The 16,881-nt window shown below is 43.3% G+C and overlaps 1 protein-coding gene across 2 annotated transcripts in view; it reads left to right on the top strand.

The window, feature by feature from the left end:
* Positions 1–9,257: 9,257 nt before the first annotated feature.
* The window catches only part of si:dkey-22o22.2 (neural-cadherin), an 85,100-nt gene continuing 77,476 nt past the window's right edge, over positions 9,258–16,881 (top strand). For both annotated transcript variants that reach the window (XM_058053294.1, XM_058053296.1), the window contains exon 1: positions 9,258–10,391. In XM_058053294.1, coding sequence (XP_057909277.1) covers positions 9,482–10,391 — 910 coding nt within the window. In that variant the 5' untranslated portion in view covers positions 9,258–9,481. The remainder of the gene's footprint in view (positions 10,392–16,881) is intronic.

The raw sequence follows: 16,881 nt of genomic DNA, 5'->3' as shown, positions 1-16,881 counted from the left end.
ACGGGGGAAGAGAGGGGATGTTCACCACTTGGTGATCAGTTGAACTGGATGGTGGGGTAGGGTGCCGGACAGACCCGAGAATTCCAAACGTATAGGGAAGTTGTGCTGAACACGTCTTCCATTCGTTGAGTATTCAATTGTCACTTCCAGTAGAGCTTTGCCTGGATCCCAGGGGAAGACTGGGCTTGCTGAGGCAGCCGATTGAAGCTGCAACCGGAAGGTGGTCGGTGCCAGGCGCAGTGGCAGGCCCTGGACCTGATGGTGCTCCTGAAGCAGCTGACAGGTACCGTCTGGCCAAGCGGCATGCAGCTTTGGCGTTGGTCGACGAAAAACTGTGGGAGGAGGTCGGTGAGGCCATGGAACACAACTTTTCGCCCTAAATTCCTCAAGGCTCTGGATGTTGAGGGACTGTCTCTTCAACATTGTATGGAAGTCGGGTCTATATCTTTGGATTGGAAGACTGGGGTGGTCCAAGAAGTGTGACTGGCGGGTGTGTTCCAACTATAGGGGAATCACACTCCTCAGCCTCCCTGGGAAAGTATATTCCAAGGTGCTGGAGAGAAGTGTACGACCATTAGTCGAACCTCGTCTACAAGAGGTGCCATAAAAAGTCCAGTGAAAAGATATAAAATATTAGCAGAAAAGAAATGAGTGCACCTTGACAATTACAACTTAGTTTTAATGCAATTAAAGTAAGCATGTTAAGTAAACAATAAAAACAGAATAATTGACCCTAAGACAAAAATTTCCCAACATTATCCTACTTTTTCACCTGTGGATACTAGCATTGCTATATTAGCATTAGCCGCTAACAGCTAAAATTAGGGTGATTGTTGTTTCAGAGTTTTTCACCCCCAAGTTGTGCTCATCTTTCACCCGCTGCCTGTTTACTGTTTATTCTAACCCAATTTAGAGAATCACATTAACGGTCCGTCCACTTACCAACCCAACTCGAATCATGTGATGAAAACATCCAGCATGAAATATAATGTTTAATCCCTTTACGCTGCACATGTAATCCTTTTACAACATGTAATTAATGTTGTTGTTGCAGCAGCTGCAGATTGAGGACATTCCATTTATTTTTACATCAAATCAGGCAGGCGGCTCTCAAAATCATAATTTGTTTTGTTCACATGCGCACACACAAGCTGCCTTTCAGGCCTCTATTGCAGTGCTTCTCAATTATTTTGTCATGCCCACCGTAGGGGACGGGCCCCCTGCTGAATTGAAATACAGTACTAGAGAACATAAAACTATTTATTTATCTGTACAAACCACTGTATGAGTTACTGGCACCTGTATTTGGTGTACAATCACCTGATGATCAAAATGAATGAAGTTAGGTTTATATGCTCGCTATGAGTCAATGATGTGATTTTTTTTTGGTGCTCAAGCGTGATGTGTGATAGAAGAGTTTCAGCTAAAATGAAAGGAAAGGGATACAAAACTGTGGTGAGACCAGCCATGTTGTTTGGTCCAGAGACACTGAAGAAAAGACAGGAAGCAGAACTGGAGGTAGCAGAGATGGGGATGCTGAGGTTCTCATTGGGAGTGACCAGGATGGATAGGATCAGGAAGGAATACATCAGAGGGACATTACATGTTAGAGGCCTTGGAGATGACTGAGATGGTTGGGACATGTCCAGAGGAGAGATAGTGAATATATTGGTAGAAGGATGCTGCGTTTAGAGCTGCCAGGTAGGAGGCGTAGAGGAAGACCAAAGAGGAGGTTTATGGATGTAGTGAAGGAGGACATGAGGGTAGTTGGTGTGAGAGAGACAGATGCAGAAGACAGGGTTGGAGGAGAGATTGATTTGCTGTGGCGACCCCTGAAGGGAAAATCCCAAAGAGAAAGAAAAAAGAAGAAGATTGTCTGTGCGTTTTTTATTAAGTGTGACTGGTAAATAACCCACCACGGGGCCAAAGAAAGTTGCAAGTGCCTTTAGGACCTTGATAAAGAAGCTTTGAAACTCTATTGAATTTAGTTTTCACCAGGATCTATGGGAAATCTCGCATCAACAATGAAGTCCACACATTTGTCATTTCTAATTGTTTTGCATTGATTTCTGTATGTAATATCTATATGTATCATTATTCTTTATTTAAAAAAAATATTATTTTGCTTATATTTTCTTGGTGTTTGAAATAGAGTAATGGGATTTACTACATTATTTCCAATGGGAAAAATTGCATCGTTGCATTGATTTTTGTACGTTTTGGTTTTCATCAGACCTTCCAGTGGTTAGCGCGCAGGTTGCACGGCAGTCAAGTGGTACTCACAGCTAGGAGACCAGGGTTCAATTCCACCCTCGGCCATCTCTGTGTGGAGTTTGCATGTTCTCCCCGTGCATGCGTGGGTTTTCTCCAGATACTCCGGTTTCCTCCCACATTCCAAAAACATGCTAGGTTAATTGGTGACTCCAAATTGCCCATAAGTATGAATGTGAGTGTGAATGGTTGTTTGTCTATATGTGCTCTGTGATTGGCTGGCAACCAGTCCAGGGTGTACCCCGCCTCTCGCCCGAAGACAGCTGGGATAGGCTCCAGCACCCCCTGCGACCCTTGTGAGGAAAAGCGGTAGAAAATGAATGAATGAATGAATGATCCCTAAAAGAATGATTTCTCATGAGTGGTCTTCTACTCTTACCTGAAAGAAAACAAGCTGTTTTATTATTCGTGGACATTAGAGTGTGTCGTGTGTATAGTTTGCTCGCCACCCTGCCTCCCTCAGCCTTGTGGCGCTCACCTCTCCCAATTCTCAATTCGTCCCACTGGCACCGTCCACCGTCTTCCAAGTTGAGCTTGAAGCTTCTTGCCAGGCCCAGCGGCTCCACACGCCACTACAAAGTAAATGTGTGCTTTTAAAAAGTGATTACTGAGACATGAAGCTGCTGTATTTGCCTCACACTTAAAGAAAAATGATGATATAGACTTAAAAAAAAGATCTCTTGGCAACATGAAGATGGCTTGCAGTTGAGACCCTAATTTAAAATGTACTGACTGTGTCACTTTTTCCACCTTAAACACAAACACAGCTCGCAGCAAAGCCTTCTGAGCTATTTAAAAAAAAATGTTGGAGCACTTCCTGTGTTTGGACATGCTCCATGTGGAGCCTGATGGGTCTCACTACGTCTGGAGTGGAACCATCCGGAACAGCAGGTGGTCAACATTCCAGGATAGTTGAACTCTGGGCAGCAGCTTACCTTCATGCTCTCCAGATCCTTAATTGTGCATCTTCATCTTTGCACAGTTGTTTTGCTGTGGAAGCCAACATGGAGACATCACACCCCATACTGCTTGGATCTGAGTGCGGCGCCACGTGATTGGCAGCTCTTTGAAAACACCATTATTAGAGGCAGAGTGGAAGGAAATAGCTTCAAACACCCACCGTGTGTGTGTGTGTGTGTGTGTGTGTATGTGGCTCTCCTCCAGCCCTGAAGAGCCCAGCAGCCATCACATATTTTATTATCCACTACAATTCTTGATTAGTTTGTCAACCCTCATTATAATTTCAGTTACCGGTCATTACGTGTGTGTGTGTGTGTGTGTGTGTGTGTGTGTGTGGTAGAAGATAATCACACACTTTGCCTGTCAGTCACCTGTGAGGGAAATGCTGCACAATTTAAAGTGTCATTTGGCGATTTGGCGGCTGTTATCCATCTGCTGCACACACACACACACACACACACACACACAGACACACACACAGACACACAGTGTACAATTGTATGGCAGGTTGATGGTTCTCAGATTGCTGTGTGACATTCTGGACAGATGGGGGGGAAAGGGGGGGGAAAGAAGACATTTTGATTCAAAACACCTGTCTGTGAGTGACTTAGGCCACTCTTGACAAAATGGTGTGGTCATGTGACTGGCAATATGCAACATTGGCTGTGTTTTTCAAATGTTTCCATATATTGTAATACTACTATCTTAATATCTGATTAAGTACACAATCGACTAAGATGTAATACTGGTCCATATGCAGGACATGGTGGGACACTGCCCCCACTTGGCCCCAAGGTCTATTGGGAGGAGAATAATACTAATAATAATAATAATAATACATTTTATTTGTATAGCGCTTTTCAAAATACTCAAAGACACTTTACAGAAGAATGGAGTTGAATAAAGCAAGTAAACAGAATAGAAGACACACCAAAATACAACATTCATTTGTTAATACACAGTAAAAACATGAGTAAAAGCGGGGTGGGGCACAGCAGTCAGATATACAAAGTTAGACATTAAAAACAGATTGAATTTCTCAATAATGAGAGCACTACACTGCCTAGTTATTTACCACTGCCCATTTCATATAAGAAGATCCTGTCACATGACTCAAGAATAGTATTTCTATTCTTTGAGCAGCTTGGACTGGGTATGCAGACTCCACTCTGGGTGTTTCACAATGTGGAATTCCACTTTTCACATGCCTTTTCTTAGACACGCTACAATCAAAAGAGTCTGGGAGACATAATGAAGGGAAAAAAAGGTAAAAGTTCAGTTTTACACAAGGTGGAGATACTCAATAACAAGACCACTACTCTGCTTAGTTATCACCGTCCATTTCATCAGAGCAGATCTTTATTCTTCATTCATTCATTCATTCTACCGCTTTTCCTCACGAGGGTCGCAGGGGTGCTGGAGCCTGTCCCAGCTGTCTTCGGGCGTGAGGCGGGGTACACCCTGGACTGGTGGCCAGCCAATCACAGGGCACATATAGACAAACAACCATTCACACTCACATTCATACCTATGGACAATTTGGAGTCACCAATTAACCTAGCATGTTTTTGGAATGTGGGAGGAAACCGGAGTACCCGGAGAAAACCCACGCATGCACGGGGAGAACATGCAAACTCCAGACAGAGATGGCCGAGGGTGGAATTGAACCCTGGTCTCCTAGCTGTGAGGTCTGCGGGCTAACCACTAGACCGCCGTGCCGCCTCTTTATTCATCATAATAGTTATAATAGGTTATACTGGGCATGCAGCTAATGTTATTTTCTCGGGATTCTGAGTATTTCACAATGTGTAATTTCACTTTCCTTTTCTTTGACACGTTGCCACCGGAAGAGTCTGCCTCATTTTTGGGATTAAAAAAATTGTCACGAAAATTATGTATGTATAACTATTATGTATTCCTCAGTGTTTATGTAACTATTTCTCTTTTTTGTACAGTATCAATATTTCATGGGAGTACGTACGTAGGCATCCACCTGACCACCTGTACCACGTAACGCTGATAGACGCTGTCAGAGAGGTATGTTTTTTTATTGTGCTTATGGGGTGCTGTATGCACAACTGTAGAGCTCAATACGCTACTTCATGTGTCCAAAATATTAGAAACTCGCCATGATGCATTGCACTTGTACAAGCACAATAATGACCATATTGTGAAATTGCCACACGTTCCACCTGTAGCGCAGCAGCCTTCATCCTCCCATGCCTCCTCCTCCTCCTCGCTGTGTGAGTGTGGCAGATGTCTGAGTCTAAATTGCAGCCGTCGACGGTGCTGAATTTCCTGTCAGCATCAGTCAGGCCACTCCTTCATCAACGCTCGCTCGCTTTGTCTTTCAACTCTGCACATCAGGAAGGAGAGGACATGAAAAGCTCCTCTAGTTTTTGGAGAGTTCCCATCATGCATTCTCCATTTTTGAATAACATGCACATGCAAACTTTTTTTTTTCCACTTTAATCGTCGCTTTTCTTGATTTGTTTCTTTTTATAAATGCACTTAAGTCAAGATATGCTAAACAGGGCTGCACCAGAAACCAAAAGCAGAACAAGACTGTAATAATAAAACAAACATTTAGGATTTGTGATGATTTATTTAACACAGTGTGTGTGTGAAAAAAATTAATCACAGAGATTCTCAACTTCATTTCTAAGCAAGAAAATAGCCCTACTATTCAGGTTTTTGTTATTAATTTGCTAGGAAACACAAGGCAAGTAAATCCATATGAACATAAAATAAATTGCATAGAGAATAATTATAGTTCTACAGTAATCCCTTGTTTATTGTGGCCTGAGGGCCATAAGCAAATTTCCGCAAAATACGATTCCTCATGTATAAATTAAATATTTTCATGGTTAGAACATAGAAAACATGTTTAGGACCTTCTAAATACGTATGTTTTTTTTTTTTACATAGAGCCCTCTAAACAGGAAATAACACCCCTATACTCACCTTGACACTCTTATTACCCAATATAGTAGAGATAATAAGAGAAAATAAGAAAGAATAAGACAGACTCACATGTGTTAGCATTGAGAGAGTTATTTGTTGTTCTTTTTTAGCTTCCAGTTTTTTGTGCAGCACTTACCATTGTATCATCAATGTAATATTACTGACACCTAGTGACCAGTGTGGCCTACATAGCATAACATCTTAGAATGCATCTTCTGAATGCCTTAAATGTGCATTTTAGTTCATTTAGACATGCTTGGAAATACTTAATGCATAGAACAAATACATCAAATTTGCTTAAAATTCAATTTTGAATAATAACGGGCCGCATTCAGCCAAAAAACGATATTTATCTATTTATTTATTTGAAATACTGTCATATAGTGAAGCTGCAAAGTGCAGCGGAATGACAGTACAGTCAGAAAACTGTAGAAAACCGTGTGAAATAATTATAAATGAGGAATGAATGGAACTCCACCTGTCCAGGTTGTACCCAAAGTCTGCTGGGATAGGCTCCAAAATACGCCTGTGACCATAATGAGGACAAGCGCTACAGAAAATAAATGTATGGATGGAACTTATTGTTGACACGGACTTCCCATACGTATGATGGAATTCAATTGTGTTTCTCACCTTCTTTATCAAATTGCAAATGGTGGATTATTTAGCAGTCCCAATCAATAAAAAAATGCCCAGACAGTGAGTCAACAATGGGAAAGGGCTTTGTTTGGACACTTGATTTTACAGGACGATACAGTACAGGGCAAAAAGACTAGTTTGTTAAGTGCAATACTGGACACATTTTAGCACAAACTATTTGAAAACTGGATTCAGCTGTTTAAATTTCAATGAAAGTCCAATAAAAATGAAGCTAATCTCGTCATCATGTTGACACCAGAAGAGTGCCTGTTGAAGATGACTAAAGATAGCACAACAGTAAGCAAACAAAGACAGCGTGTAAGTTGTTGATTTCAATCCAGTCTTTCTTCACATGAAAGTGTCTTCATTCATCCTTCTTGTCATCTTCCCATCACGCCACGCCTGCCTCTTGCCTCTTCCTCCTCCAGCGATCAAAGCGTGGCGGGGACTCACTCACGTTTGGCTTTTATCGCGAGCTGCGCTCTCCGACACGTGGAGATAATTTTGACGTTTAGACTGAAGTTTTAGTGCGCCTCAGAGCGGGGGAGGAAGCATGGGGTGGCGGTGGGGGGGGGGGGGGGGGTTCCTTATCCAAACACAGTTTGAGCTGTCACTTTTAAACGGGCTTTTCCATCCACAAGGAGGGGGAAAAAAACACATTGATCTTTGCAAATTGTTCTTTTATTGAAGACATCTTTTTGCTTGATAGATGGGCACTGCAGGCTGCTGTCATTACTGCGCACACACATACACACATACACACATACACACGTGCACAACTATTGATCACCACTTCACGCTGAGGTTTGTGACAGCACACACAAATGAGTGATGACATAATAGCACTGAAGACAAAAACCTACAAACAAGTGGAGTGAACAATATCATGCATGGCCTCTGTGGATGGCTGATGGCGGTGAAAGGTCAACCGGCTTTCCGACAGGCCAGTAATGGAGTGAAGCAATCAGTGTTGACCGATGGCAGCTGTCTGTGTGTATCCATGCAACAAATTTGCATTGTCTTGGATGCACTGCTGCCATATTTTACCTAATGACCGCTTTTACATATTAACCAGCAGAAAGAACATTCTGGACTGCTAACTCATGAGCGAGACTAATGTGGCCACTTTGTTAGATACTTTATTAAGTGTACAGGCACTGTTTTAAATCACATTTAAACATTCGGAACTGTGTAAAAAGTGCAAAAAGAAGTGAAGCAGTGCTAATAATATCAAATGTTAACTCTGTTTTAAGTCATATTTTAGCATTGTCACACAAGTGGAAAAAAGGTGAAGCAGTGTTTGTTAAAGGGGATCTATTATGCTCCTTTTTCGACTCTTTGTATTGAGTTGTGGACTCCTATAGAGCAGCTACACACAATAACCAGAACAGAACGCTTTCTAGATCTTCCAGAATCTACACCTATTCAGCTGTATTTCCTTGGATTTGCGTTTCCTGCGGCCTCTTGCCCGAAGACAGCTGGGATAGGCTCCAGCATACCCGCGACCCTAGTGGTAGAAAATGAATGAATGAATGAATTTCCCGCCAAAACGGTCTGTTTTAATGATGGTCACACACCCAAAGTGCTTCCTAACAAAGAATGATAGAAACGAAGAAATATGATATAATATTAACAATGAAATGTGGTTTATTTTTGAGCAATTACAGTTGGATGTTCAATTTTTTTACCTTAAGTAAGCTGAAGGCTGACGTCCATGCAGCAGCCCCTTGCCCCCACAAAACTTACTTGGTTTCATCCACATCACGTGATGTGACGTTTGATCAAGTTTGGGACATGAATATCTCGTCTGCCTTTGCTAACCCAATGAGTATTTGGTGAGTGCTAAGCATTAGTAAATAGATTTTTTGCAGAATCTGTTCATTTCTTTTTTTAATTGTGTAAATTTGGATTTATGTCAAATGCAATATAAGGGGAGCTTCAGTAGTTGGAAAAAGTTGAAGTTTGTTGAGGTGGCGACCAAGGTGGGCTGGGAAGTGTTATAAGACTGATCTATTCACGCTGCATTTTCAAGCCTTGTTCCGTCCCAGTGGATTCTTTGGTTGGTTTGCGTTTTTTGTTTCTAAATTCCAGCATCAAGACAAGATTTTGGACAAGACATTTCCAGTACACTCTTGTGGAACTTATTTAGAATGTGTGAAAAATAAAAGGAGTAATATAAATGGCATTTTTTTACATTTGGAATTGCCACGCGATGACATCTTGTGACATCATTCGTCTTATTAATATTATTAGCTGCACTTTGAAAATGAACTCTTTCCTCTCTCTCTTTGCATCAGCGGACTCCCTGTCACTCGGGCCTGCTGATGCGCCCTGATTGGTCCACCTGCAGTAGGTGGGCGGTGCCTGTGATGCACATGGAGGCTGCTGGGGGTGTAGTTTCACTCTCCTCCATCCTCCTTCCAGGAGAAACCACTGGACCTACTCCCAAATTCAGCAGCTTTTATTGAATGGAAGACTTTTATAGGTTTATAGTCTAATCATCTCGGTGAGGTGTTGTTCACAGGATGGACTTTGAGATCTTCACTGAAGATTTAGGAGTTAAATGAGAGACTAAATAGTCACTTTTGCACGTATTTATTATTATTTTTAACTTGGATGTTATTTTTTTGTTGTTTTTGATGGCAACATGGCCAAAAAAGCCTCACTTGTCCTCCTCAACGTCCTTCTTCTTCTTTTTCGTCCTGTCTCAGCTCGTCATGGACACTTTTTTGGACGAATCCTGGAGAACTCCCCAGCTGGGACTCCAGTGAACGGGGTGGCAGTGCCGGTCCTAGCCGGTGTCTGTCCCGGTGAGGACTTGCTCAAAGCCACCCTCAGGGGGAACTACGCCGAGGACTTCCGGCTCGTCCTCGGGCACGGAGACCACCTGGTTCTGGTCTCATCCAAATCTCTGGACCGGGAGTTCATCGCCATGTATGAGCTCAAAGTGGACCTTAATCCTCGGTGTTTCCGGGGTCCGGTTCAAGTCCAGGTGGAGGTGTCGGACATGAACGACAACGCTCCCCGCTTCACCGGAGGGAACCAGTCTGTGGAAGTGGACGAACTCACGATGCTCGGTACCGAAGTGGCCCACTTCCATGCAAAGGACGGAGACGCGGACAGAAACGGCCGCGTCACTTTTTACACCCAGCCCACGTCCCACCTGCTCCACGTGGTCCCCGGAACCGGCCAGGTGAGGCTGGTGGGCTCCCTGAGGGGGGTCAGCACAGTGACAGCCCGGCTCTACGTGAGGGACGGCGGGGACGAGCCGCTGGTGGGTGGCCCGGTCTTCCTGCACGTCGTGGTCCTCCGCCGGTCCAGGAGAAGCAAGCGAACCCTGTCTGAGGAGATGGCGTACAGTGTCACAGTCCCCGACCAGGCCGGGATCGGAGACCTTGTCTTCACGGTACCGGACCAGAAGTTCGAGCAGCGGTGGTTCGAGGTGATATCAGAGGGGGACTCGCCGGTCCAGATCGAGAGGGACTCTGGTCGAGTGTACCTGGCGAGCAGCCTGCAGGAGCCCACGGAGGTTCTGGTCAAGGTCCAAAAACACAGAGGTAAGAACACCTGACTTCTTTTCAATGAGAATGGTAGGGTCAGAAGTTGGTTCTTCTGCATTATAGATCATAATTATTATGTTACATTTCAACAGACTTTAATATCAGCATTTCTCTGGTTCTGAGGTTCTGCTTTCCTGCTGCTGCTGTTTTTTACGGTTGTTCTCTCTGTGTGTGTGTGTGTGTGTGTGTGTGTGATCAAACAAACACACCTCAGCACACTTCACACACTGTTGCGGTGTAGAGTGTGTGTTCTTGTTTGTTCTATGGCTTATTCCATGTTGTTTGTCACTAGAATGTTAGCAAATAGACACAAACTATTGTCACTTTCATGAAACACACATTGTTTATATCGTAGATAATACCTAACTAAAACATGTATCATTACTCATGTGAAAAAAAATGTGTATTGTAATCTTACACAACTAAGAAATAATAACCATAATACATCACAGCATATCATACAAGTAGCAATGTCTAGGCACCTAGCAAAGATGCCCTCTAGTGGTTGTGAGCGGCACAGCAAGAGAGAAAAGCTTCATGATGACATCACTGCCTAATCACTACTTTTTAATTTGACTTTTGATGTCAAATTCCGTCTTTTTCGCAAAAAAAAACCCCACTAAAGAATAATTTGTAACGTTCATTCATTCATTTTCTACCGCTTATCTCAGCTGGTGGCCAGCCAATCACAGGGCACATATAGACACCAACCATTCACACTCACATTCATACCTATGGACAATTTGGAGTCGCCAATTAACCTAGCATGTTTTTGGAATGTGGGAGGAAACCGGAGTACCCGGAGAAAACCCACACATGCACGGGGAGAACATGCAAACTCCACACAGCGATGGCCGAGGGTGGAATTGAACTCGGGTCTCCTCGCTGTGTGGCCTGTGTGCTAACCACTCATTCACCGTGCAGCCTAATTTGTAACATCGTCGTCTAATTTGATGCATTTGTGTGTTATTGTGAAGGATGATATGGAAAAGAGAAATAACGTTGTGGGAGACAAAAAGTGGGTAAAAACAGGAAAAGCCCAATAAATATGTTTAGAGTTACAGTGAAGAAAATAAGTATTTGAACACCCTGCTATTTTGCTATTTCTCCCACTTAGAAATCATGGAGGGGTCTGAAATTTTCATCGTAGGTGCATGTCCACTGTGAGAGAGATAAACTAAAAAGAAAAATCCAGAAATCACAATGCATGATTTTTTAACAATTTATTTGTGTGATACAGCTGCAAATAAGTATTTGAACACCTGTGTATCATCTAGAATTCTGACCCTGAAAGACCTGTTAGTCTGCCCATTAGAAGTCCACCTGCACTCCATGTATCATCCTGAATCAGATGCACCTGTTTGAGGTCGTTAGCTGCATAAAGACACCTGTCCACCCCATACAATCAGTAAGACTTTAACTTGTAACATGGCGAAGACCAAAGAGCTGTCCAAAGACACCAGAGACAAAATTGTACACCTCCACAAGGCTGGAAAGGGCTACGGAGCAATTACCAAGCAGCTTGGTGAAAAAAGGTCCACTGTTGGAGCTATCATTAGAAAATGGAAGAAGCTAAACATGACGGTCAATCTCAATCGGAGTGGAGCCCCATGCAAGATATCACCTCGTGGGGTCTCAATGATTCTAAGAAAGGTGAGGAATCAGCCCAGAACTACACGACAGGACTTGGTCAATGACCTGAAAAGAGCTGGGACCACCGTTTCCAAGGTTACTGTAGGTAATACACTAAGACGTCATGATGTGAAATCATGCATGGCACGAAAGGTTCCCCTGCTTAAACCAGCACATGTCAAGGCCCGTCTTAAGTTTGCATATGACCATTTGGATGATACAGAGGAGTCATGGGAGAAAGTTTTATGGTCAGATGAGACCAAAATAGAACTTTTTGGTCATAATTCCAATAAGCGTGTTTGGAGGAAGAAGAATGAAGAGTACAATCCGAAGAACACCATCCCTACTGTGAAGCATGGGGGTGGTAGCATCATGCTTTGGGGGTGTTTTTCTGCACATGGGACAGGACGAGTGCACTGCATTAAAGAGAGGATGACTGGGGCCGTGTATTGTGAGATTTTGGGGAACAACCTCCTTCCCTCTGTCAGAGCATTGAAGATGGGTCGTGGCTGGGTCTTCCAACACGACAACGACCCGAAGCACACAGCCAGGAAAACCAAGGAGTGGCTCCGTAAGAAGCATATCAAGGTTCTAGCATGGCCCAGCCAGTCTCCAGACCTGAACCCAATCGAAAATCTTTGGAGGGAGCTCAAACTCCGTGTTTCTCAGCGACAGCCCAGAAACCTGACTGATCTAGAGAAGATCTGTGTGGAGGAGTGGGCCAAGATCCCTCCTGCAGTGTGTGCAAACCTGGTGAAAAACTACAGGAAACGTTTGACCTCTGTAATAGCAAACAAAGGCTACTGTACCAAATATTAACATTCATTTTCTCAGGTGTTCAAATACTTATTAGCAGCTGTATCACACAAATAAATTGTTAAAAAAATCATGCATTGTGATTTCTGGATTTTTCTTTTTAGTTTATCTCTCTCACAGTGGACATGCACCTACGATGAAAATTTCAGACCCCTCCATGATTTCTAAGTGGGAGAAATAGCAAAATAGCAGGGTGTTCAAATACTTATTTTCTTCACTGTATTATAAACTGCTTTAAGATGGGGGCGGGGCCAACAGTGGCACCCGCTGCTTGTTGAGAAAAGCCATAGGTTTCATTGTTTCATTGATAATGTTTTACGTCAAGCATTTTGATTTTAGTCCTTGAACGCACCTCAAGCTACTCTATATGCTATAAGACACAAACAAGTGAAACATATACACACCTTTCTCTGACACTGCCACAGCTTAATAAATCCTCCAAATAGAAGACAAACTGTTGTGTTCTTGAACACAACACAACTTGAACACAGTCTATAGCTTTCCCACTCTAAACTAGGATACCTTTTTAGCACCACATAAAACACATTTCACCAGCTGTCATGCATATTTTGTCAAATCAGAAACCTGAAAAAATGCCATTTTACGCTTCCCTTAAGGAATAGTCGTCCCGCTCCACTTTGCGCTTTGAATTTAGCGGCTTCACAGAATGTCAGAAATGGCTAAATGAACTAAAATACAAATATAAGGCATTCGCAAGACAAATTCAAAGACTTAAGTTACTGTACTGTTGGTTGAGACACACAAGCACCAGACTTGACCAGACTTGACCAGACTTGATCACCAGAACAACAGGCTTTTATTGCGGGTTTAAATTATCTCACAACAGACACAATAATCTCAAACTGAAACTCAACCCTGAACTTCTGAACCCCTGATGGTACTTCCTGTCTGCCCCACACTCTCTCCCAGCACCGGAACACATTTACAGCAAAACACATGACCACAAGTCTTACTTATGACCCAAAGGACTTATTTTCCCGTATTATATCTATCATATTGAGTAAACTGTAAAATGTTAAGGTGGCTATAGGGGTGTTATTTCATTTCCAGAGGGCTCTACAACATAAAAAAAAAAGACTGTATTTAGAAGGTTGATTTTCAATGCTGTAACTATGAAAATGTTCCATTTATAAATAACAAAGCACGGGCTGCATGGCAGACGAGTGGTTTGTGTTCAGGCCTCACAGCTAGGAGAGCCGAGTTCAATTCCACACTCGGCCATCTCTGTGTGGAGTTTGCATGTTCTCCCTGTGCATGCGTGGGTTTTCTCCGGGTACTCCGGTTTCCTCCCACATTCCAAAAACATGCTAGGTTAATTGGTGACTCCAAATTGTCCATAGGTATGAATGTGAGTGTGAATGGTTGTTTGTCTATATGTGCCCTGTGATTGGCTGGCGACCAGTCCAGGATGTACGCCGCCTCTCGCTCGAAGATAGCTGGGATAGGCTCCAGCACCCCCGCCACCCTCGTGAGGAAAAAGCGGTAGAAAATGAATGAATGAATGAATGAATGTGAGTGTGAATGGTTGTTTGTCTATATGTGTCCTGTGATTGGCTGGCGACCAGTCCAGGATGTACGCCGCCTCTCGCTCGAAGATAGCTGGGATAGGCTCCAGCACTATCCAGCACTACTAGGCTCCAGGTAGAAAATGAATGAATGAAATAACAAAGCCTAGGTTACATAAAGTCACTTATCATGGTCGAGTCTGGAACCAATTAACGGTGACAAATGAGGGATTACGACTGATTTCTATGATGTGGCTGTTGTTTTCCATCTGAGTTAAATAGCTGCTTGCTACTTGTTGATGTCCAAGCAGAAGCACCAAGCGATTCTATTGATGCTCCTTGCATGTGGTTCAACCCCAACATTGAAGCAGCCGCGATCGCCTGTTCCATTTCATAACACACCTCACACATAGAAGACATGGTCGCTATATTTAGCCAGTAAGAGTGCACATTTAAGTGTTTTTTGCGTCATGCATTTATTCGGTAATTAATGCAATCCATCATCAAAAAGTATCCACTAAGCAGACACGCGGGAGTGACCGTCACCTTTGTACCGCCGTGCAATGCACATCTGTTCTCCGTCACTCGAAAAAGTGAATGTTGATATTAATAACCAATAAAAGCACAAAGATTTGTAAAGATATGTACTCTCAGTATAATTAAAAAAAATATATTATCATAACAGTGATTTATTTGTGTTTCTTCCTACTCCTTTTTGGACATGTGGAATTGTGAATTGTAATATATGATGTATGCATGCATGTATTTTTTTCACACGAGATGAATTGATGCATGAATTTTTCCATTTTAGTGGAAAAGATCTTTAAAGATCAAACAATCCCATTTGCGCTTGGTCATTGAGGCGGTCTTCATCTTCATCTGAAATCTTTCAAAGAAAAAGTGTTTAAAAAGTTGAGTCTGGCGTCAACGTCAGTGTTTGACAAGATGAAACGACATCCAGATGTTGCTGTGACCCCCCCCCCCCACCTCCCCTCAAAAAAAGAACACTAACACCCCGCCCCCAAGCCGCCACCACCAAAGTAAATGTTTAGGCAAAGAGTCGACTGGCACATGTGACGATGGCGGCCAGCATCCAGGTCACATTTGTTCAATCAGTGCGAGCACGCTGCATCCCTGCTGTTTATTTGCACAAATTAGTCGTGTTTGCTCACCTGGACATCTCACAGGCGCTTAAACGGGACACCCCCTCCCTCTCCGTCCTCCCCGGGCCCCCCGACAGGAAGCTTTATTTGGGTTAGAGCAGACGGCTGCGCTTGCTGCGTCTTTTTGTGATTTGTCCGACACGGCGCTGGCCGTGATGTAAACCGGAGCGCTGATTGAGGCACTCTGCTTTTTGTCACTTGGGATTTTGTTAGTGGGAACCAGGGCGGATGTGTCACCACGTGTGATTGGTCACCCTCTTGACCGCAGTGTTCTAGTCCTCACTTGCCCTCCCATGGTAACATTTTGCGTGTAGGATTAGACATCGGGATGCGGAGACAGAAGAAGAGTCGTCAAATGCAATCTTTGCTCATGTAGAGCGCAACAGTCCACAGGCTAAATACAAAAATCAAGTAGTCACAGTAACGACAAACACCTAATAACTAAGGGAAAAGCAGACCAGGGGAGGAGCAACAAGAAAGGCAGGAAGACGAGGAATTGGACGGAGAGTTAAGCTTAATGTAAGATACATTCATTCATTCATTTTCTACCGCTTTTTCCTCACGAGGGTCGCGGGGGTGCTGGAGCCTATTCCAGCTGTCTTTGGGTGAGAGGCGGACTGGACTGGTCGCCAGTCAATCACAGGGCACATATAGGCAAACAACCATTCACACTCACATTCATACCTATGGACAATTTGGAGTCACCAATTAACCTAGCATGTTTTTGGAATGTGGGAGGAAACCGGAGTCCCCAGAAAAAAACCACGCATGCACGGGGAGAACATGCAAACTCCACACAGAGATGGCCGAGGGTGGAATTGAACCCTGGTCTCTTAGCTGTGAGGTCTGCGCGCTAACCACTAGACTGGCGTGCCGCCGCATGTAAGATACAAACATCGGTAAAAAAAATAAAATACTGAGACTGTACTAGAAGAAACTGGAAGGGGGATGAGAACGGGATACAGTGCTCACAGTTGTTGGCATGCGAAGAAGCATGGAGGATGAGGAAGAGAAACAATCCCGCATCTTCCTGCCACAGTTGCGGTGCTTTTCAACTCCAACTCAATGTAATGATAACCAACTAAGTATGATTCCTTATTTATAAATTGAATATTTTTGTAGTTAGACCATTGAAAACCTATTTAAAACCGTCTAAATACGTTTTTTTGTACATTTTTAGAGCCCTCTAGACATGAAATAACACCCCTATAGTCACCTTTAGACTCGTATTACGCCAGAGTTTTCAGATTTTCCCAATGTGGGAAAAGAATTTACTGTTTTGGGTCAATCAGAACACCGTTCCAGGGAGGATGAGATGTTAAAACGCCAAAATACTTCCCGAAAACGTTT

The sequence above is a fragment of the Doryrhamphus excisus genome, chromosome 17 (genome assembly GCF_030265055.1).
Source record: "Doryrhamphus excisus isolate RoL2022-K1 chromosome 17, RoL_Dexc_1.0, whole genome shotgun sequence".
Taxonomy (NCBI): Eukaryota; Metazoa; Chordata; class Actinopteri; order Syngnathiformes; family Syngnathidae; genus Doryrhamphus; species Doryrhamphus excisus.
Note: the sequence above shows the minus strand (reverse complement) of the source record. Positions and strands in the feature narration are given on the sequence as shown.